General features: G+C 41.4%; 1 protein-coding gene across 5 annotated transcripts in view; it reads right to left on the reverse strand.

The window, feature by feature from the left end:
• Window positions 1–18,690, reverse strand: part of SAMD8 (sterile alpha motif domain containing 8) — an 83,048-nt gene that overhangs the window by 19,514 nt on the left and 44,844 nt on the right. For 4 of the 5 annotated variants that reach the window (XM_019035452.3, XM_019035454.4, XM_019035453.3 and 1 more), the window contains exon 2: window positions 11,236–11,828. In XM_019035452.3, the coding sequence (XP_018890997.1) occupies window positions 11,236–11,813 (578 nt within the window). In that variant the 5' untranslated portion in view covers window positions 11,814–11,828. Of the gene's footprint in view, window positions 1–11,235; window positions 11,829–15,085; window positions 15,260–18,690 lie in introns of those variants that run through there. The other variant, XM_055353374.2, reaches the window with a different exon arrangement.

Here is an 18,690-nt window from a genome sequence, read left to right on the forward strand (position 1 = left end):
CAAGCAATTCTCTTGCCTCAGCCTCCCGAGTAGCTGGGATTACAGGCATGCGGCACCAGGCCCGGCTAATTGTGTATTTTTAGTAGAGATGGGGTTTCTCCATGTTGGTCAGGCTGGTCTCGAAATCCTGACCTCAGGTCATCCGCCCGCCTCAGCCTCCCCAAAGTGCTGGGATTACAGGCGTGAGCCACGTGCCCGGCCTCACTTTTTTGAAACACAGTCTCGCTTTGTCGCCCAGGCTGGAGTGCAATGATGCAATCTTGGCTCATTGCAACCTCCACCTCCTGAGTTCAAGCAATTCTGGTGCTTCAGTCTCCTGAGTAGCTGGGATTACAGGTGCCCGCCACCACGCCCAGCTAATTTTTGTATTTTTAGTAGAGAAAGCGTTTCACAATGTTGGCTAGGCCGGTCTCAAACTGCTGACCTCACGTGATCCACCTGCCTTGGCCTCCAGAAGTGCTAGGATTACAGGTGTGAACCATGGTGCCTGGCCAATCCTGCTGGATTTTATTTTTTATTTATTTATTTTTTTGAGACGGAGTGTTGCTCTGTTGCCCAGGTTGGACTGTAGTGGCGTGATCTTGGCTTACTGCCACTTCTGCCTCCTGGGTTCAAGCAATTCTCCCTGTCTCAGCCTCCCGAGTAGCTGGGATTATAGGCACCTGCCACCACACCTGGCTAATTTTTGCATTTTTAGTAGAGATGGGGTTTTCCCATGTTGGCCAGGCTGGTCTTCAACTCCTGACCTCAGGTGACCCAGCCACCTTGGCCTCCCAAAGTGCTCCCAAAGGATTACAGGTGTAAGCCACCACGCCCAGCCCCTGCTGGATTTTAAATCTCTACTTTCTTTTTTTTTTTTTTTTCCCAAAAGCTCTTTTTCTCTGAATTTTCTTTGGGCCTCTCATTACTGTCACATAGAATGCAACATCTCTTATTTCTCTTGAAAACACGAAAGTTTTTTTTTAAGTGTTCGTCTGCTCCCTATTTTGTTTTCCAATTTACTTTTTTTTTTCTGTTTGCGCTTATGTTTTTCTCAGATGTCTGGTTTCTTGACTGACCATTCATATTTGACAGTAAAGTACTAAAAAAGATGAGGCATTCTGTGGGCATAGACTGAGCTTTGTCAAACTTTGGGTTTCTCTGCGCACCCAGGGTGCGCAGAGATCTGGTTGATTAGATAAGTATATCCCAACCAGTTATTTACATTGTTTTTCTTCAGGTTTTCCAAGGAAAGGAATCTTACCCTTCTTGGAAGACTGGGGTTGGGTAGGAGGGGAGATGAGAAATAAGTCTGGCTACTTAAGGAAGGGAGCTAGAAGTCTCTGTGATTGGTATATAGACTTTTAATGAATCCTCTTTAAAACATGGCAGCTCTGTTCTCATCTGGACATGGTATCCCTAAGTCAACAGTGCTTCATATTCAACTGCTCTGGAGAACAGACCACTAGTCTTCTGTCAGAGTAGAGCAGGTCTAAAAGCTTAAGTAGATTTTTTTTTTTTGAGACAGGGTCTCACTCTGCGGCCCAGGCTGCAGTACAGTGGCGCAATCTCGGCTAACTGCAACCTCCACCTCCTGGGATCAAGCCATCCTCCCACCTCAGACTCCCCAAAACCCGGGACTACAGGCACACTCCACCATGCCTGGCTAATTTTTGTATTTTTTGTAGAGAAAGGGTTTCACCATGTTGCCCAGGCTTAAGAAGATTTTTAACCAATTTTCCCCTATTTAGCTCCTATCTGTACCTGGCCTTGAGTGATGCTTGGTACTTTCTGTTTTATGGGAGCTCTGAAGTACAAATAAACTTACCTCTTGGGCAGGGCCACCTTCCACCCACAACCTCACAACAGGTACTTGGCGTTCTACTTTCCAAACTTTCATTATTAGCACTGTTTTTGCTTTCATGGGATTATACGGTTTCTTCACTCTTTTACTGCCATTTTAGTGGACTGTTGTGAGGAACCTGTCAAATGTGTATTCAATCCCTCATATTATTTTTGAGCTAAGCTTTTAAAATGCATTATACATGGATATGCCTTTTTTCTGGATATAATTTAATTTTCTTGGCTGGGCATGGTGGCTCACGCCTGTAATCCCAGCACTTTGGGAGGCCAAGGTGGGCGGATCACGAGGACAGGAGATCGAGATCATCCTGGTTAACACAGTGAAACCCCATCCCTACTAAAAAATACAAAAAAAAAAAAAAATTAGCCTGGCGTGGTGGCGGGTGCCTGTAGTCCCAGCTACTTGGGAGGCTGAGGCAGGAGAATGGCGTGAATCCAGGAGGCGGAGCTTGCAGTGAGCCGAGATCGCGCCACTGCACTCCAGCCTGGGCGACAGAGCAAGACTCTGTCTCAAAAAAAAAAATTTAATTTTCTTTAGTAATTTAGAGTCATCACTATGAACACTGATTATTACACTGTATATGGTAATGACCTCGGAGACTACTGAGAAATGAAGGGCAGTTAAGCCCCAGATTGATGTAGTTTTTCCATTATTTATGTTTGCTTTTTATAGTACTTTTGTTTCCTCCCTTGCTATTATGGTTATCAGCTCTCACTTCTCACTGCTGTAGGTGGGCCTGCTTCTAGAAACATTCCTATCTTCTTCTAATTTTCTGTTTCTATATGCTGAACATATTGGATTTGTGTAAAATAAGCTTCAGAAGCAGACCCTGAAACAAAGATCAGTGTGAAAGTCAATTACAGGGAAATGTTCTCAAAGAAAACCCACAGGGTAGTGGGTTATGAGATTAGAAGGCAAGGAAGCAAAGCAAGGGTGAGACATCAAGCAAAGCCCTGTGGAGAACTCAGGAAAGGGTAACTTTGGCTCAGGCTTATGGGGAATTTGGGACAGTGTAGGTCCAATCTAAATGTCGTCCCAATTAGGGCAAAGAGAAATGAGTCACTGGTTAAGGACAGCTGCTGGTGGGAAGTAAATTTCCAAGTACTTTTTGGCTTTCTTTCCAAGCAGGCAAAGAGCAGCCCTCCAACAGAGACATATCTGCTGGATGTTGGGAGTATCCATGTGCAAGAAAATGGAAAAGGGATCTGAGGGGATACAGAAGGAACACTGACAGCATCTGCTACCATTCTCCTATGAATAAAGTTTAGATGTTTAAGACCATGGAGTTTTAGTGAGTGGCATAGTAAGTAAAAAGAGTTAGGCAAAATTTGGTTTGAAATCCTCACTGCAAATTGATAATATATGTCCCGCTGGGTGTGGTGGCTCACACGTGTAATGCTAGCACTTTGTGGGGGCTGAGATGAGCGGATCTCTTGAGGTCAGGAGCTTGAGACCAGCCTGGCCAACACGGTGAAACCCCGTCTCTACTAAAAATACAAAAATTAGCTGGGTGTGGTGGTGTGCACCTGTAATCCCAGCTACTCAGGAGGCTGAGGCATGAGCACCGTTTGACCCAGGAGATGGAGGTTGCGGTGAGTTGAGATCGCACCACTGTACTCCAGCCTGGGTAACAGAGTGAGACTCTGTCTCAAAAAAAAAAAAAGAAAAAAAAATATTTGTCTACACAAAACTTTGCATATGAATGTTCACAGCAGCATTATTAATAATAGCCAAAAAGTAGAAACAACACAAACACCTATCAACTGATAAATGGATAAACAAAATTGGTACATCCATACAATGGAATATTATTTGGTAATAAGAAAGAAGGTAGTGCTGATACATGCTACAGTACAGATGAATCTTGAAAATATTATGCTGAGTGACACAAAAAGACCCGATATTGTATGGTTCCACTTATATGAAATGTCCAGAATAGACAAATTCATAGAAACAAAGTAGATTAGTGGTTGCTAGGGTCTGGAGAAAGGAAGGAATAGAGTATGACTGCTAATGGGTATGAGTTTCTTCCCAGGATGATGAAAATGTTCTGGAATTAGTGGTGATGGCTGTACAACTTTGTAAATACACTAAAACCCACTGAATTGTATACTTTATTATTATTTTTTTTTTTGAGAGAGTCTCGCTCTGTCACCCAGGCTGGAGTGCAGTGGCATGATCTCAGCTCACTGCAACCTCCACCTCCCAGGTTCAAGCAATTCTCCTGCCTCAGCCTCTGGAGTAGCTGGGACTACAGGAGCATGCCACCACGCCCGGCTAATTTTTATATTTTTAGTAAAGACAGGGTTTCGCCATGTTGGCCAGGCTGGTCTCGAATTCCTGACCTCAGGTGATCCACCTGCCTCGGCCTCCCAAAGTGCTGGGATTACGGGCATGAGCCACCGCACCCAGCCTGTATACTTTAAAATAATAAAAGCCTCATTGTTCTGCTGGACCATTTCCTGCTCTCCCGCTATGCTTTGTTTTTTTTATTTTTTGCTTGTTTTTTATTATTTTTTTCATCTACCTTATATCCTTTACCTCCTTCTTTTTTTCTTTTTTTTTTGAGACAGAGTTTTGCTCTTGTTGCCCAGGCTGGAGTGCAATGGTGTGATCTCAGCTCACCACAACTTCCACCTCTCAGGTTCAAGCAATTCTCCTGCCTCAGCCTCCCGAGTAGCTGGGATTACAGGCATGCACCACCATGCCTGGCTAATTTTGAATTTTTAGTAGAGATGTGGTTTCTCCATGTTGGTCAGGCTGGTCTTGAACTCCCGACCAGGTGATCCACCCGCCTCAGCCTCCCAAAGTGCTGGGATTATAGGCATGAGACACCGCGCCCGGCCTTACTTCTTTCCTCGTTCATATCAGTCCATGGTCCCTCATTAAAACCACTCCCTTGCCACTTTTCCCTTCATTGTACTGCCTAGCAAAACTCAACCCTGCTTAAATCCAGTTCTCCACCTATTCCATACCTGTATCTGTTGTTGAATGAGGCTGGTAAAAACACACAATGCTAATATGACTACTAACCTCAAGGAGACCATTAAGTGCTGCTAATGCATTACACAAGTCTATTCACTCTCCTACTCTCCTAGATGGCTTATTTTATACATCTCATCCTTCCTCCTCAAGCCTCCATCCTCCTCTCCATTTTGTCTTTAAACAGAGAAAATAAAAACAATCAGGAGAGCACTTCGTTGTGCTCCACCATCACATATGGCAACCTCCACCTATTTTCCTATTTTCTACCTTCCCCTCTGTTATGAAGGAACAGCCCAAGGGCCTAAGGCCAGCCTCTCCCAGCCACAAGGTACCATTCCTTTTCATCTACTCAAGGGCACTGTTCTAACATTGTACCCTCTCTTTCCTCTACCATCATTACCCCCCTACATTGCGTCATTCTTATTATCAATACAACAAACATGCTATCATATAGCCAATCAAAAAAACAAAAACGAACAAATGCCCTCTTGACCCTAGATCCTTCCCCACTCCTGCCCAAGCTACAGCTCCCTTTCTCTGCTGCCCTTCCAGGAAAACTTGCCCCTACAGGAAAGACTTTGTCTCCAATTTCTGTTCCTATTCTCTCTCTCTCTCTCTCTCCCTCATCATTTCTTTGCCTAATTCTTTTAACTTGAAAAATTCTGATCCTACAAAAAAAGTTAAAAGAATCAACACTATATTATTCACCTAAACTCATCATTTACAATAATTAACATTTTGCCACATTTGCTTGCTTTCATTCTTTCTATACATACCTACACACATATACACACATACTCTTTTCGGGGAGGTGAACCCCTCCCCGAAGTAAGCTGCAGACATTATGACACTTCTCCCCTTTGTTTCTCTAGGAACAAGGATATCTTCCTCATAACCCAACACACTATTACACCAAGGACATTGTAACACTGATTTAGTATCATTATTTAACATGCAGTCCATATTCCAATTTTCCTAATTGTCCCAAAAATGTCCTGTATAGCATTATTTTTGTTTTCTTGATATAGGATCTAATTAAATTTCACGTGGCTCTTGGTTGTCTTTTCAATTTCCCTTACATTTCCCCCTGGATTTTGCCTGCCATGACACTGACATTTTTAGAGTCCATGTCAGCTGTCTTGTAGAACGTTCCACGTTCTGGATTTGTCTGATTGTTTCTTCGTGATTAGATATAGGTTAAAGTTTTTTTTTTTTTTTGGACAAGATGATTACACAGGTGATGCTGTGGACATCACGTCCAATGCACATAATGTCTGTTTGTCCCACTGTGATGCTACATTTGATCATTTGGTTAAGGTGATGCATGTCAGATCTTGCCATTGTAAAGCTACCTCATTCCCTCTGTAATTAAGTAATAGGTGAGATGAAACTTTCAGATCATGTGAATAAGCTCCCCCTCAGTGGCCTTTCACCTAATAGATTTTATCATCTACTGATGACTTGCCTGAATACACTGGAGGAGGCAGAATAATCATGCTGTCCACATTTATTTGCTCGTATTATTCTTGAAGAGCTTCCCCTCTCACCCCACAATTTTTGTTTGCTTGGTCTCAGCCCTGATCTAGTTCATTTTCGTGAGGAATGGTATGTATTTATTTGTTTACTTACTTACTTACTGAGACAAACAAAAGGTCTCGCTTTGTTGCCCAGGCTGGAGTGCAGTGGCATGATCACAGCTCACTACAGCCTCAATCTCTTGGGCTCAAGTGATCCTCCTGCCTCAGCCTCTGAAGTAGCTGGGACTACAGGCATACACCACCACACCTAGCTAATTTTTAATTTTTTGTAGAGACTGGATCTCACTAGGTTGTCCAGGCTGGGCTAGAATTCCTGGGCTCAAGCAATCCTCCCGCCTGGGTCTCCCAAAATGCTGGGATTACAGGAGTCAGCCACCATACCTGGCCTGGGAACAGTATTTTAAAACCATGATCTGTGTGCTCATAGTGCTATTGTTGCTGAGTTTTTCCTGCAAATCATTTTGTATCAGTTCAGAGAAATTGTCTTCATTCTTTTCTATGATTAAATAGTATGCCACTGTATAGATGTATGATAGTCTATTCAATCAGCTTCCCATGGGTAAGCATTTAGATTATTTACAATATTTATAATTATTACAAACAATGTCACAACAAATACTGTTGTGCTCATGTTGTTTCACATTTGTGGAGTACCTTCATGTAAATTCCAGTACATCTCACATTCTCTCCTGAACCTATTATAACCCATTTTTGCCCTTATTAACTCTTGTCATAGTCACTGATGACCAACATGTTGCTAAAGCCAATGGTCAATTATCCTCATCTTACTTGACCTCTCAGCAGCATTTGCTACAGCCAATTGTTCCTAAACTTCTTAAAATATATATATTTTTTTCCTTGGCTTCTGGCATACTGTTCTCTCTCTCTGCCCATTCCCAAATCTTAGCCTAGATTTCTGTCTCTCTCAATCTCTCTGAACTTCTGCTCATATTTCCATCTCTTCCTTGACATCTGATTTTGCTACAAAACATATTTCAAACCTGACATGTCGAAAACCAAACCCTTAATTTTCCCTCCAAGTCAGCTCCTTCCACAGTTTTCCCATCTCTGTAAATGGCAACTCCATCTTTACAGATGCTCAGGTTAAAAATCTTGGAATAGGCTGGGGGGGTGGTAGCTCACACCTACAATCCCAGTGCTTTGGGAGGCAGAGATGGGAGGATCACTTGAGGCCAAAAGTTTGAGACCAGCCTAGGCAACATAGCAAAACCCCATCTCTACAAAAGATTTAAAAATCAGGCAGGTGTGGTGGCACACACCTGTAGTCCTAGTGACTCGGGAGGCTAAGGAAGGAGATGACTTGAGCCTAGGAATTTGAGGTTACAGTGATCTATGAATGCACCACTAAACTCCAGCCTGGAGAACAGAGTGAGACCCTGTCTCAAAAAAAACAAAAAACAAAAAACATCTTGGAATAATATTTGATTTCTCTCTCTTAATTCATCAAATCCAAATTCATCAGCAAATTCTGTTAGCTCTAATTTCAAAATATATATAGAATTTGACTCTTTCATACCACCGCTACCACTGTTCTCATCCAATCTAAAATCTCTGTCTAGATGAATTTAATAAATTCTTAAATGATCTCTAGATCCCCACCCACACCCCCAGGGTATTCTCAATACAACAACTAGAATGACCTTTTAAAATAGAAGTTAGATCCCTCAACTCTTGTCCTCAGTACTTTCCAGTGGCTTCCCTTTTCATTTAGAATGAAAGCTGAAGTCCTTACAATGGTCCTCAAGTCCTTACACAACCTGGCTTCTTGTCTCCTCTCAGACCTGCTCATCTCTCACTGGTTGTTTCTTAAACCTGCCAGGAACACTCCCAGTTCAGATTTTTGCACCCAGCTGTTTGCTTTGCCTAAAGTACTATTTTCCCCAGACAGCCACATGATTTCTTCCTTACTTCCTTGTGGTCTTCTGTTTACAGTTGGAAAAACTGTATAGAAGGGGAGAGGAGATACACGGATATAACAACTTCTTAAACAGCTTTCAATAAGTTCTCCTTACTTTGGAGAAATCTGCAATATAAACTGGGTTGGTTCTCAGTTTTCCCCGTTGCTCAAATTTTATAATTAGGTTAATTTTGGGTTTGTCAATTGCCACTCATCCATCCGTCTTCCAACTTCCAAAAATGTATGGCTGTTTTCTCCTATTTTATCCACTCCATCCTGTGGGCTTACTTAAAAAACAAAAACAAAAAACTCTTTACTACAGTTCACCGGGCATGGTGGCTCACGCCTGTAATCCCTGTACTTTGGGAGGCCCAGGTGGGTGGATCATTTGAGTCAGGAGTTCGAGACCACCCTAGCCAACACTGTGAAACCTTGTCTCTACTAAAAATACAACAAAATTAGCTGGGCATGGTGGCACATGTCTGTAATCCTAGCTACTTGGGAGGCTGAGGCAGGAGAATAGCTTGAACCCGGGAGGCAGAGGTTGCAGTGAGCCGAGATTGTGTCACTGCACTCCAGCCTGGACTCTATCTCAAAACAACAAAAACAAAACAAAAAAAACCTCTTTACTATAGTTTTAGTTGGGGTTTGACAGGGAGCAAAATGAGATGTATACATTATTCTGGCATAGGAACATGGACATTTTAAATTCATTTCATTTTAAAATACAAATACTACACGGCAGTTTTATTTTACTTTATGTATTTTTTTTTTTGAGACAGTCTCGCTCTGACACCCAGGCTGGAGTGCGATGGCGCGATCTTGGCTCACTGCAACCTCTGCCTCCCAGGTTCAAGCAATTCTCCTGCCTCAGCCTCCTGAGTAGCTGAGATAATTACAGGTGTCCTCCACCACATCCAGCTAGTTTTTGTATTTTTAGTAGAGACGGGGTTTCACCATGTTGGCCAGGCTGGTCTCGAATTCCTGACCTCAGGTGATCCCACCTGCCTCGTCCTCTCAAAGTGCTGGGATCACAGGTATGAGCCCTAACGCCTAGCAAAGGCACTTTTAGAAGGGCAAAATGTTTTATAAAAAACAAACAAGGGGCCAAGCGTGGTGGCTCACGCTTGTAATCCCAGCACTTTGGGAGGCTGAGGTGGGCGGATCATTTGAGGTCAGGAGTTCGAGACCAGCCTGACCAACATTGTGAAACCTCGTCTCTACTAAATATACAAAAATTAGCCGGTCGTGGTGGTGGGTGCCTGTAATCCCAGTTACTCGGAAGGCTGAGGCAGGAGAATCACTTGAACCCAGGAGGCGGAGGTTGCAGTGAGCTGAGATCGTGCCATTGTACTGCAGCCTGGGTGACAGAGCAAGACTCCATCTAAAAAACAAAAAAAACCCAAAAACTAACAAACAAGAAAGTAATACCCAAATTTTTAAAAGATTTAAAAATCAAAAATGTGAAAACAGTTCTGAGTACTTGTTTACTATTTTATTATTATTGTTGTTGTTGGAGACAGGCAGGGTCTCACAGTGCTGCCCAGGCTGGAGTGCAGTGGTGTAACTATAGCTCACTGTAACCTCGACCGGTTAGGCTCAAGTGATCCTCCCACCTTGGCCTCCTGAGTAGTTAGGAGTACAGGCATGTGCCATCATGCTTGGCTAATTTTTAATTTTTTGGAGAGATGGGGGTCTTGCTATGTTGCAAGTCTTGAACTTGTAGGCTAGTCTTGAACTCCTGGACTCAAGCAATCCTCCCACCTGGGCCTCCCAAAGTGCTGGGATTATAGGCATGAGCCACCATGCCTGGCCTACTGTTCTATTCTTATTTTTCATATGTTACACATATACTACATTTTTTTACATATTCAATATTTAATAAAACAGCATGCTATCACTGAATCCACTTGTCCTCTTTGTGATAGTTCCAATTCATTTGGTGATATGACACCATCAATATTTTTGAAAAAGCAGAACCCTATTCTTCATTAAAAAAAAAAAAAGGCAACCAAGTTCCATTTATTACAAACATCATTCCAGATACCCTCTTAAAATCTAAAGTACCTGGCCAAGCACGGTGGCTCACACCTGTAATCCCAGCCCTTTGGGAGGCCGAGGTGGGCGGACTGCCTAAAGTCAGGAGTTCAAGACCAGTCTGGCCAACATGGTGAAGCCCCATCTCTACTAAAAATACAAAAAAAGTAGCTGGGCCTGGTGGCGTGCTCCTGTAATCCCAGCTATTCGGGAGGCTGAGGCAGGGGAATGGCTTGAACCAGGGAGGTGGAGGTTGCAGTGAGCCAAGATCATGCCACTGCACTCCAGCCTGGGTGACAGAGCGAGACTCTGTCTCAAAAAATCTGAAGTACCCAAGGAGCTATAACTACACAAAAATAAATTAAGCAGTCCAGGCCATGATGGCTCATGCCTGTAATCCCAACACTTTAAGACGCCAAGGTGGGAGGATCGTTTCAGCCCAGGAGTTCACCCAGCCTGGGCAACACGGTGGGAGTCTATTTCTACAAAAAACTTAAAAATTAGCTGGGCATGGTGGAACATGTCTACAGTCCCAGTTTCCTGGGAGGCTGAGGTGGGAGGATTGCTTGAGCCCGGGAGGTTGAGACTGCAGTGAGCCATGGTCGTGCCACTGCATTCCAGCCTGGGTGACAGTGCAGTGTGAGACTGTCTCAAAATAAAAAATTAAATTAAAATTAAAATTAAATTAAATTGAAAAATTAAAAGAGCAGTGGTTTTTCTCACACACCTAGGCTTAAGGCCTAATTTACTCTAAGTGAAAAAGGTAATTTCAAAGCATTTTATACTGCCAGATAAAGCAAATGGAAAATATGCATCTACCACAATAAGAAACAATATAATTATCATAAATATAGTATCATTGCTGTTAATTATAGCAACATCCTACAAACTTAGCAACTAGAAACAAAACTTACCTGTCTAAGAATATATCTGGGAGTGGTGGATAGGTCTGCATGTCAGGCACTCGCTCATGGACTATAACCATAATGAAAGATGTAAATCCAAATACTATAAAAACATATATACAACTCAGTATAGTCTTCCAGTATTCTGGGTCCAATCTTCGAACAGAATGTTTGTTTTTACCATTCATGTACTGGTACTGATCAGAATTCAAGTCAGTTATGGGTCCGTCACAGTCATGGGAAAGCTCCCCATTACAGAGCCAGTCTGTACTCTGAAGAGCACTGATGAAAGGGGTCATGGAACCCATGGGACTGTCACTGTTGTAGCCCATCTCTTCTAAAACATCAATATGTATTTTCTGCAATTTTCGGACTGAGAGCATTAACCTTTTAATGTCCCCTAAGACTTTGATTTCCAGAGGAGGAGACCGGAGATCATATTCAGTCAATGTTAGCAATGTGATTCCATCAAGTCGGTGCTTATTGCATAAAATGTCCACATATTCAAAAAAGCCTTCATCCTTCAGCCACACAGCTACATGCTTGGTAGTCCAGCGGCGAATGCAGAGTTGATTAGGACCTGCCATTTCCTCCTCCGCTGCCTATAGAGAGAAAACAGGAAAACAAAACAAAAGCTTCAGTGTGTCCTAACAATTTCTTCAAAGACAAACACACATAAATACACCAGAAACAGGCCAGGCGCAGTGGCTCATGCCTACAATCCCCAGCACTTTGGGAGGCTGAGTTGGGAGGATCACTTAAGCCCAGGAGTTTGAGACCAGTCCTGGGCCACATAGCAAGACCCTATCTCTACCAAAAAAAAAAAAAAAAAAAAAATTTAGCCTGGGCATGGTGGGATACCTATAGTCTCAGCTACCTGGTAGGCTGAGGTGGGAGGATCACCTGAGTCTGGGAGGTCAAAGCTGCAGTGCGCCATGGTTGTGCCACTGCACTCCAGCCTGGGCAACAGAGGGAGATCGTCTCAAAGAAAAAAAAACAAAAAACTATATATATATATATATATATATATATATATATATATATATATATATATATATGGAGAGAGAGAGAGATAGATATACACACACACACACGCACCCCAGAAACAGTAATTTACCTACACTATCCTATTGGTTTCTAGAGTAAAAGAAACAAAAATTATTCAATAATGAATGGTTTTCAATAGATTAACACACTAATAATTTTATGCATATGACTCCAACAGCAGAAGAAAATTTAATAACCAAACATTTTTTACAGAAAGACATTTTACAAATGGCTTTTCCACTGCATGAGTCACAATTTAATTAAAAAGCCTACTCGAGAACTGAGAAAAATCCCATTTTAATACTTTTCATAAAACCAAGAAATATAGGAAGATTTATTATATTTTTAAAAATCAAAGAAAAGAGAAAAAAATCCAATTTCTGAAATCTGCATGTTCATGGAAAACGTATCTCCCCACCGGGGGGGAAATAAACATAAAGGAAAGTAGATAACTGTAATTCCAGGGAACCCTTTAGATTAAGCGTATTTCTAACTACTGTACACATAATGATTTCTATAACAGATATGAAGCCTTTAAACTAGACATATATTTGAATATCAATAATAACTCAGTTCTTTCTACAGCTTTGAATATTACATTATAGAACTGAATAGGGCATTTTATTCTTAAACTATCATGGACTTTAGCAATAAAATTTTTAAAAGAAAACTGTCATTTCCATGTACTCACAAATTTGATGACCCAGACTTTATACTGCAGAATAAAAGGCCAATAAGGTGCTATGTTTTAAAAAGTACCAATAATTTTTACTACTTTGATTTCACACAGCTCTATTTATGTTCTTCTTTTATTGTAAAACATTCAGTTACTTGGGCCTTCTCAGGTTTATAAAGTATATCAGATACATAGGAGACAAAGGCCTACATGGAAAAAAACACTATTTCTCAACTATTAAAGCCTGTAGGTTTTCTGACACTTTCCAGACCTCTGAAGATTGTATTTCCTCCTGAGATAATTTTTTAAAAATGGTAGGCAAACTTCAAAGCATAAAAGAATAAAATGATACAACAAACACCTATGTGCCTATTACCCAGCTTGAAAAAAAAAAACTATTCTAATACAAATGTTCTTTTTTAAAAATCTGCATTAGTTATATGAGTTTGTTCCTTTTGTGAAAATTCATCAAGCTGTATACTTGTGATCTATACTTTTCTCTATATATGTTAGATTAAACTTTATTTTCAAAGTCTTGAAAAACCAAACAAAACATCAATACAAATGAATATCCTTCTATCCTGAAGGACAAATGAATGAGGACAGCATCCTCTTCCTTTTCCCACAATGTAATAATTCTTGATTTGAGTGTTTATCATGGCCTTATAAATGCATTGTTGGCTATTAAAAACTTTCTGTGCTTCCTTACAACAAGCAAAGTTAAAAGCTGGTACTGCGGCCGGGCGCGGTGGCTCACGCCTGTAATCCCAGCACTTTGGGAGGCCGAGGCGGGTGGATCACAAGGTCAGGAGATCAAGACCATCCTGGCTAACAAGGTGAAACCCCATCTCTACTACAAATACAAAAAATTAGCCGGGCGTGGCAGCGTGCACCTGTAGTCCCAGCTACTTGGGAGGCTGAGGCAGGAGGACGGCGTGAACCTGAGAGGCAGAGCTTGCAGTGAGCCGAGATTGTGCCATTGCACTCCAGCCTGGGCGACAGAGCAAGACTCTGCCTCAAAAAAAAAAAAAAAAAAAAAAGCTGGTATTGCTCTGCATTCTTTCCCTACCCACATAAACTCTTGCCAGGAAGACTTACAGTAACTTAGCAAAGGCAGACACTAACTACATGAGCACCACTTATATCATCAAAACTATTTAGAAAACAAGAAATAAGCTTGATAAAATCCACCCACAGATGAATGTCAGGGAAGTGTCAGTTAAACATTAAGTATTTATTTCTTTATTACTAAAAGCAATCGTAATTTTTGGAAGACTTAAGTCATATTTTGTTTCACAAAAGAACTTATATTATTGACCCACATAGTTTCCCTGTCTTTGAAAATTATTATAACATCCATTTACAAGGAGTCGTATTTTTTACAAAGTTGTCTAATTCTTATGCATCATGGAATAACAAAAACTCTTAACTCCTTTTAGCTATAGCATATCATCACCACCTCAAATGTCAAAGAATTATGATTTATTCACTTTAACACATGGAACTTACACATTTATTATATTATTTTATATCATTTATTATATCATATATACAATTCCATTAGAAATATGATTTTGCTGTTTTAGTTCACATGGATAACTAGATGCTTTCACCCTACCTACTATACATATCTTCTTTTACCCAAAGTATCTCTGACTAAATTACTTCATCCTTGGATATCCAGCAAGCACATGCTATAATCTCTGTAGTGGTTATGATATAGCATATCTGAGAGACAAGTTTCCTTCACATAAAACAAAGCCAGCCGGGCATGGTGGCTCACGCCTATCCCAGCACTTTGGGAGGCTGAGGCGGGTGGATCACGAGGTCACGAGTTCAAGACCAACCTGGCCAAGATGGTGAAACCCCGTCTCTACTAAAAATGCAAAAAAATTAGCCAGGCATGGTGGCGGGCGCCTGTAATCTCAGCTACTAGGGAGGTTGAGGCAGAGAACCACTTGAACCTGGCAGGCAAAGGCTGCAGTTAGTAGAGATCACACCACGGCACTCCAGCCTGGGCAACACAGTAAGACTCCGTCTCAAAAATAAAAAAAAATAAATAAAAAATACAAGGCCAGATTTCTTCAGTCACATTATTTCTAGTCTGTTAACATTCCCCTTTCTCTAACAGCTTACCACCAATGGGTTCCATGTCACTCCCATTCTTGTAGCATTATTCGTTAGGACAGTTTCCTCTCATACTCTGTTCAAAATGATTCTTCTCTTCTTTTATATGTTTTTTTCCACTGTCTTAGCTCACCAGTTCTTTACAACCTCAATCAGGCTAATAGGCTTTGATGCTGACGTTTTAGCTGCTAGAAAATATAAGTTATACATGGAAGTCTCTTGGAAGTCTTTGAGCCTGCTGTGGGAATGCCCTAAAAGCATGACACATTTCACTGTTCTGCTTTATCAGGTCAGTGCATGCCCTTTAATTGTATGCTACTATATAATAGTTAAGAGGCCCATACTAAATCACTACTTAGCTAACACTGTGAAAGCCTGCATGAAAGAGGTATATTAAAAGATGATAAAAAGCTTTAGGGCCCATTTAATATTTATGTTGTACCAAAGGAATTACAGGGAACAGGAGACTTTGAATGATAAATACAAATTGATAAAATAAGGAAATTAGATTAGTAAATGTTTAAGAATTCAGCTTTTATCAATAATTAATACAAATAAATGATCTGTTAAAGGACATGTGCTTCTGACCAAGATTTACTAACAAGAACCAGATTTATCCTCTGACCTGAAACAACCAAAAAACAAACAAAATATATGCGGAAAAAAAAGTTTCAGCCAGGTGCGGTGGCTCACGCCTGTAATCCTAGCACTTAGGGAGGCTGAGGTGGGCGGATCACCTGAGGTTGGGAGTTTGAGAACAGCCTGACCAACATGCAGAAACCCTGTCTCTACCAAAAATACAAAAAATTAGCCAGGTGTGGTGGCAGATGCCTGTAATCCCAGCTGCTTGGGAGGCTGAGGCAGAAGAATGGCTTGAACCCGGGAGGCGGAGGTTGCGGTGAGTTGAGATCGTGCCATTGCACTCCAGCCTGGGCAACAAGAGCGAAACTCTGTCTCCCAAAAAAAAAAAAAAAAAAAAAAGTTTCAAGACACTGGACATCAGGAAAATCCCTGAGAGCCAGGAAACAAATAAGGTGAACCCTACTACCCCAGGTTACAGCCTTGAGTTTCCCAGCCACAAGAGGCACAGGATGGGAAACTCATGTGAGGCCTGGCAGGCTCACTGAGTTGAAGAGATGGAGCTGAGAGTTTGGGGCAATTAAGATGGCTAGTGTTTATGGGGCACAATACTGGAGACGAGATACACAGACAAGAACTCCAGAGATCTGCGGGTCTCTCTTGAATATTTAGCTGAATGCCTATCAGCACATGTATGTAAGGAAACTAACCAAGACCAAGGAAAGACCACCCAAATGAATTCCCAGCACTCACATGAGGCCAAGAAAAGTGCGTATTCCAAAGAGCCAGATTGAAAAAAGGTCTCATGAACGGCTTTGGGTAGAGTACACAGAAAGATCTTGCCATAGAAGTAAGGCAAAACTAACTCTAAGGCAGCAACTCTCAACCGGGGGCAATCCTCCCCACTTCCTGGAACATTTGGCAATGTCTGAAGACATTTTTGGTTGTTACAACTTTGGGGGGAATGATGTTAAACATTCTATAATGCACAGGACTATCCCCTCCCCCAGCAAAGAATTATTTGGCCCCAAATGCCATGGTGCTGCTATTGAGAAACCCTACCCTTGACTAAACATGTCTCTGGGTTCATCCTAACAAATCTTAAAAGGAAGACTCAAAAGGATCAAACTCTGTTCAAGTAGTTGAACAGCATCCCACAAAAAGCTCAAGAATATTAATAGAAATACCAAAGTATCTAGAGCCCAACAATGAATTCATAATGTCCAACAATGAATTCATAATGTCTGGAATCTAATCAAAGATTGTCAGGCATGCAAAGAAGCAGGAAAGTATCACTTATAATGAGAACAATCAATCAATCAAGAACTGACACATTTAATAAAATTAGCAGATAAGGAAATTAACTCAGTTATGATAATTGTGTATTACATTTGTCCAAAAAGTTAAATGAAGAAATAAGACACATAATGGCCAGGTGGTGGCTCACGCCTGTAATCCCTGCACTTTGGGAGGCAAGGCAGGAGGATCCCTTGCGGCCAGGAGTTCAAGGCCAGCCTGAGCAACAAAGGGAGATGCCCCCTGCCCCTGCACCGTCTCAACAAAAAAAGGAAATAGATACGTAAAAAAAGACTAACGCAACTCCAAGTTCTAGAGATAAAATGAAATAATCTGAGATGAAGAATACCCTGGATGGGACTAACAGCTGCTGAGCCACTGCAGAAGGTAAGAGCAATAAATGTAACTAAGTAACAATAGAAACAATTCAAGGGCGCTGGTTGCAATCCCAACACTTTGGGAGGCTGAGGTGGGAGGATTGCTTAAGCCTATGAGTTCAAGACCTGCCTGGGCAACATAGTGAGACCTCGTCTCTATAAATAATTTTTTAAAATTAGCCAGACATGGTTGCCCATGCTTGTAGTCCCAGCTACTCGGAGGCTCAGGCAAGAAGATCACCTAAGCCCGGGAGTTCAAGGCTGCAGTGGACTGAGATCGCACCACTGCACTCCAGCCTGGGCAACAGAGCAAGAGCTTGTCTCAAAAAAACAATGAAAAGAAAAGAAACTTTTCAAAATAAAACACAGAAAAAAAAGAGAACTTTAAAAAAGAGACTATTATTCAGCCTTAAAAAGGAAGGAAGTTCTGACGCATGCTACAACATGGATGAGCCTTAAAGACATTATACTAAGTGAAATAAGCCAGTCACAAAAGGACAAATACTGTATGATTCCACTTATACGAGGTAACTAGAGTAGTGAAATTCACAGAAACAGAAAGTAGAATGGTGGCTGTCAGGGACTGGGAGCAAGGAGAATGAGTCATTTTTTAATAGGTATAGAATTTCAGTTTGGGAAGATTTTTTAAAAGTTCTAAAGATGGATGGTGATAATGGTTGCACAACACAGTAAATGTACTTAACGCCACTGAACTATATAAAAAAATCATTTCAGCTGGGAGCAGTGGCTCACGCCTGTAATCCCAGCCTGTAATTGGCCTTTGGGAGGCCGAGGTAGGCGGATCACGAGGTCAAGAGATGGAGACCATCCTGGCTAACACTGTGAAAACCCCATCTCCACTAAAAATAGAAAAAAAGAGCCTGGCATGGTGGCGGGTGCCTGTAATCCCAGCTACTCTGGAGGCTGAGGCAGGAGAATCACTTGAACCCGGGAGGCAGAGGTTGCAGTGAGCCGAGATCGTGCCACTGCACTTCAGCCTGGGTGACAGAGTGAGACTCCAACTCCAAAAAAAAAAAAAAAAAAAAGTTTAAATTATAAATTTTGTTGTATATATTTTACCACACACACAAACACCAAAGAAAGAACATCAGTGAGAGGTGGAACAACATCAAACAGCCTCCAAAAGACAAGAGAGAACAGAAAAAAATATTTGAAGTAACAATGGCCAAAAATTTTCCAAATTTGGCGAAAACCATAAACATGTGTATCCAAGAAGCTTAACAAACTCCAAAAATAAGAAACAAGAAGAAAGCTATACCAAGGCATATCAAAATCAAATTACTTAAAAACAGTGACAATGAGAAAATCTTAAAAGCAAAAAGAGAAAACAGACACATTAGG

The sequence above is a fragment of the Gorilla gorilla genome, chromosome 8, assembly GCF_029281585.2.
Source record: "Gorilla gorilla gorilla isolate KB3781 chromosome 8, NHGRI_mGorGor1-v2.1_pri, whole genome shotgun sequence".
Taxonomy (NCBI): Eukaryota; Metazoa; Chordata; class Mammalia; order Primates; family Hominidae; genus Gorilla; species Gorilla gorilla.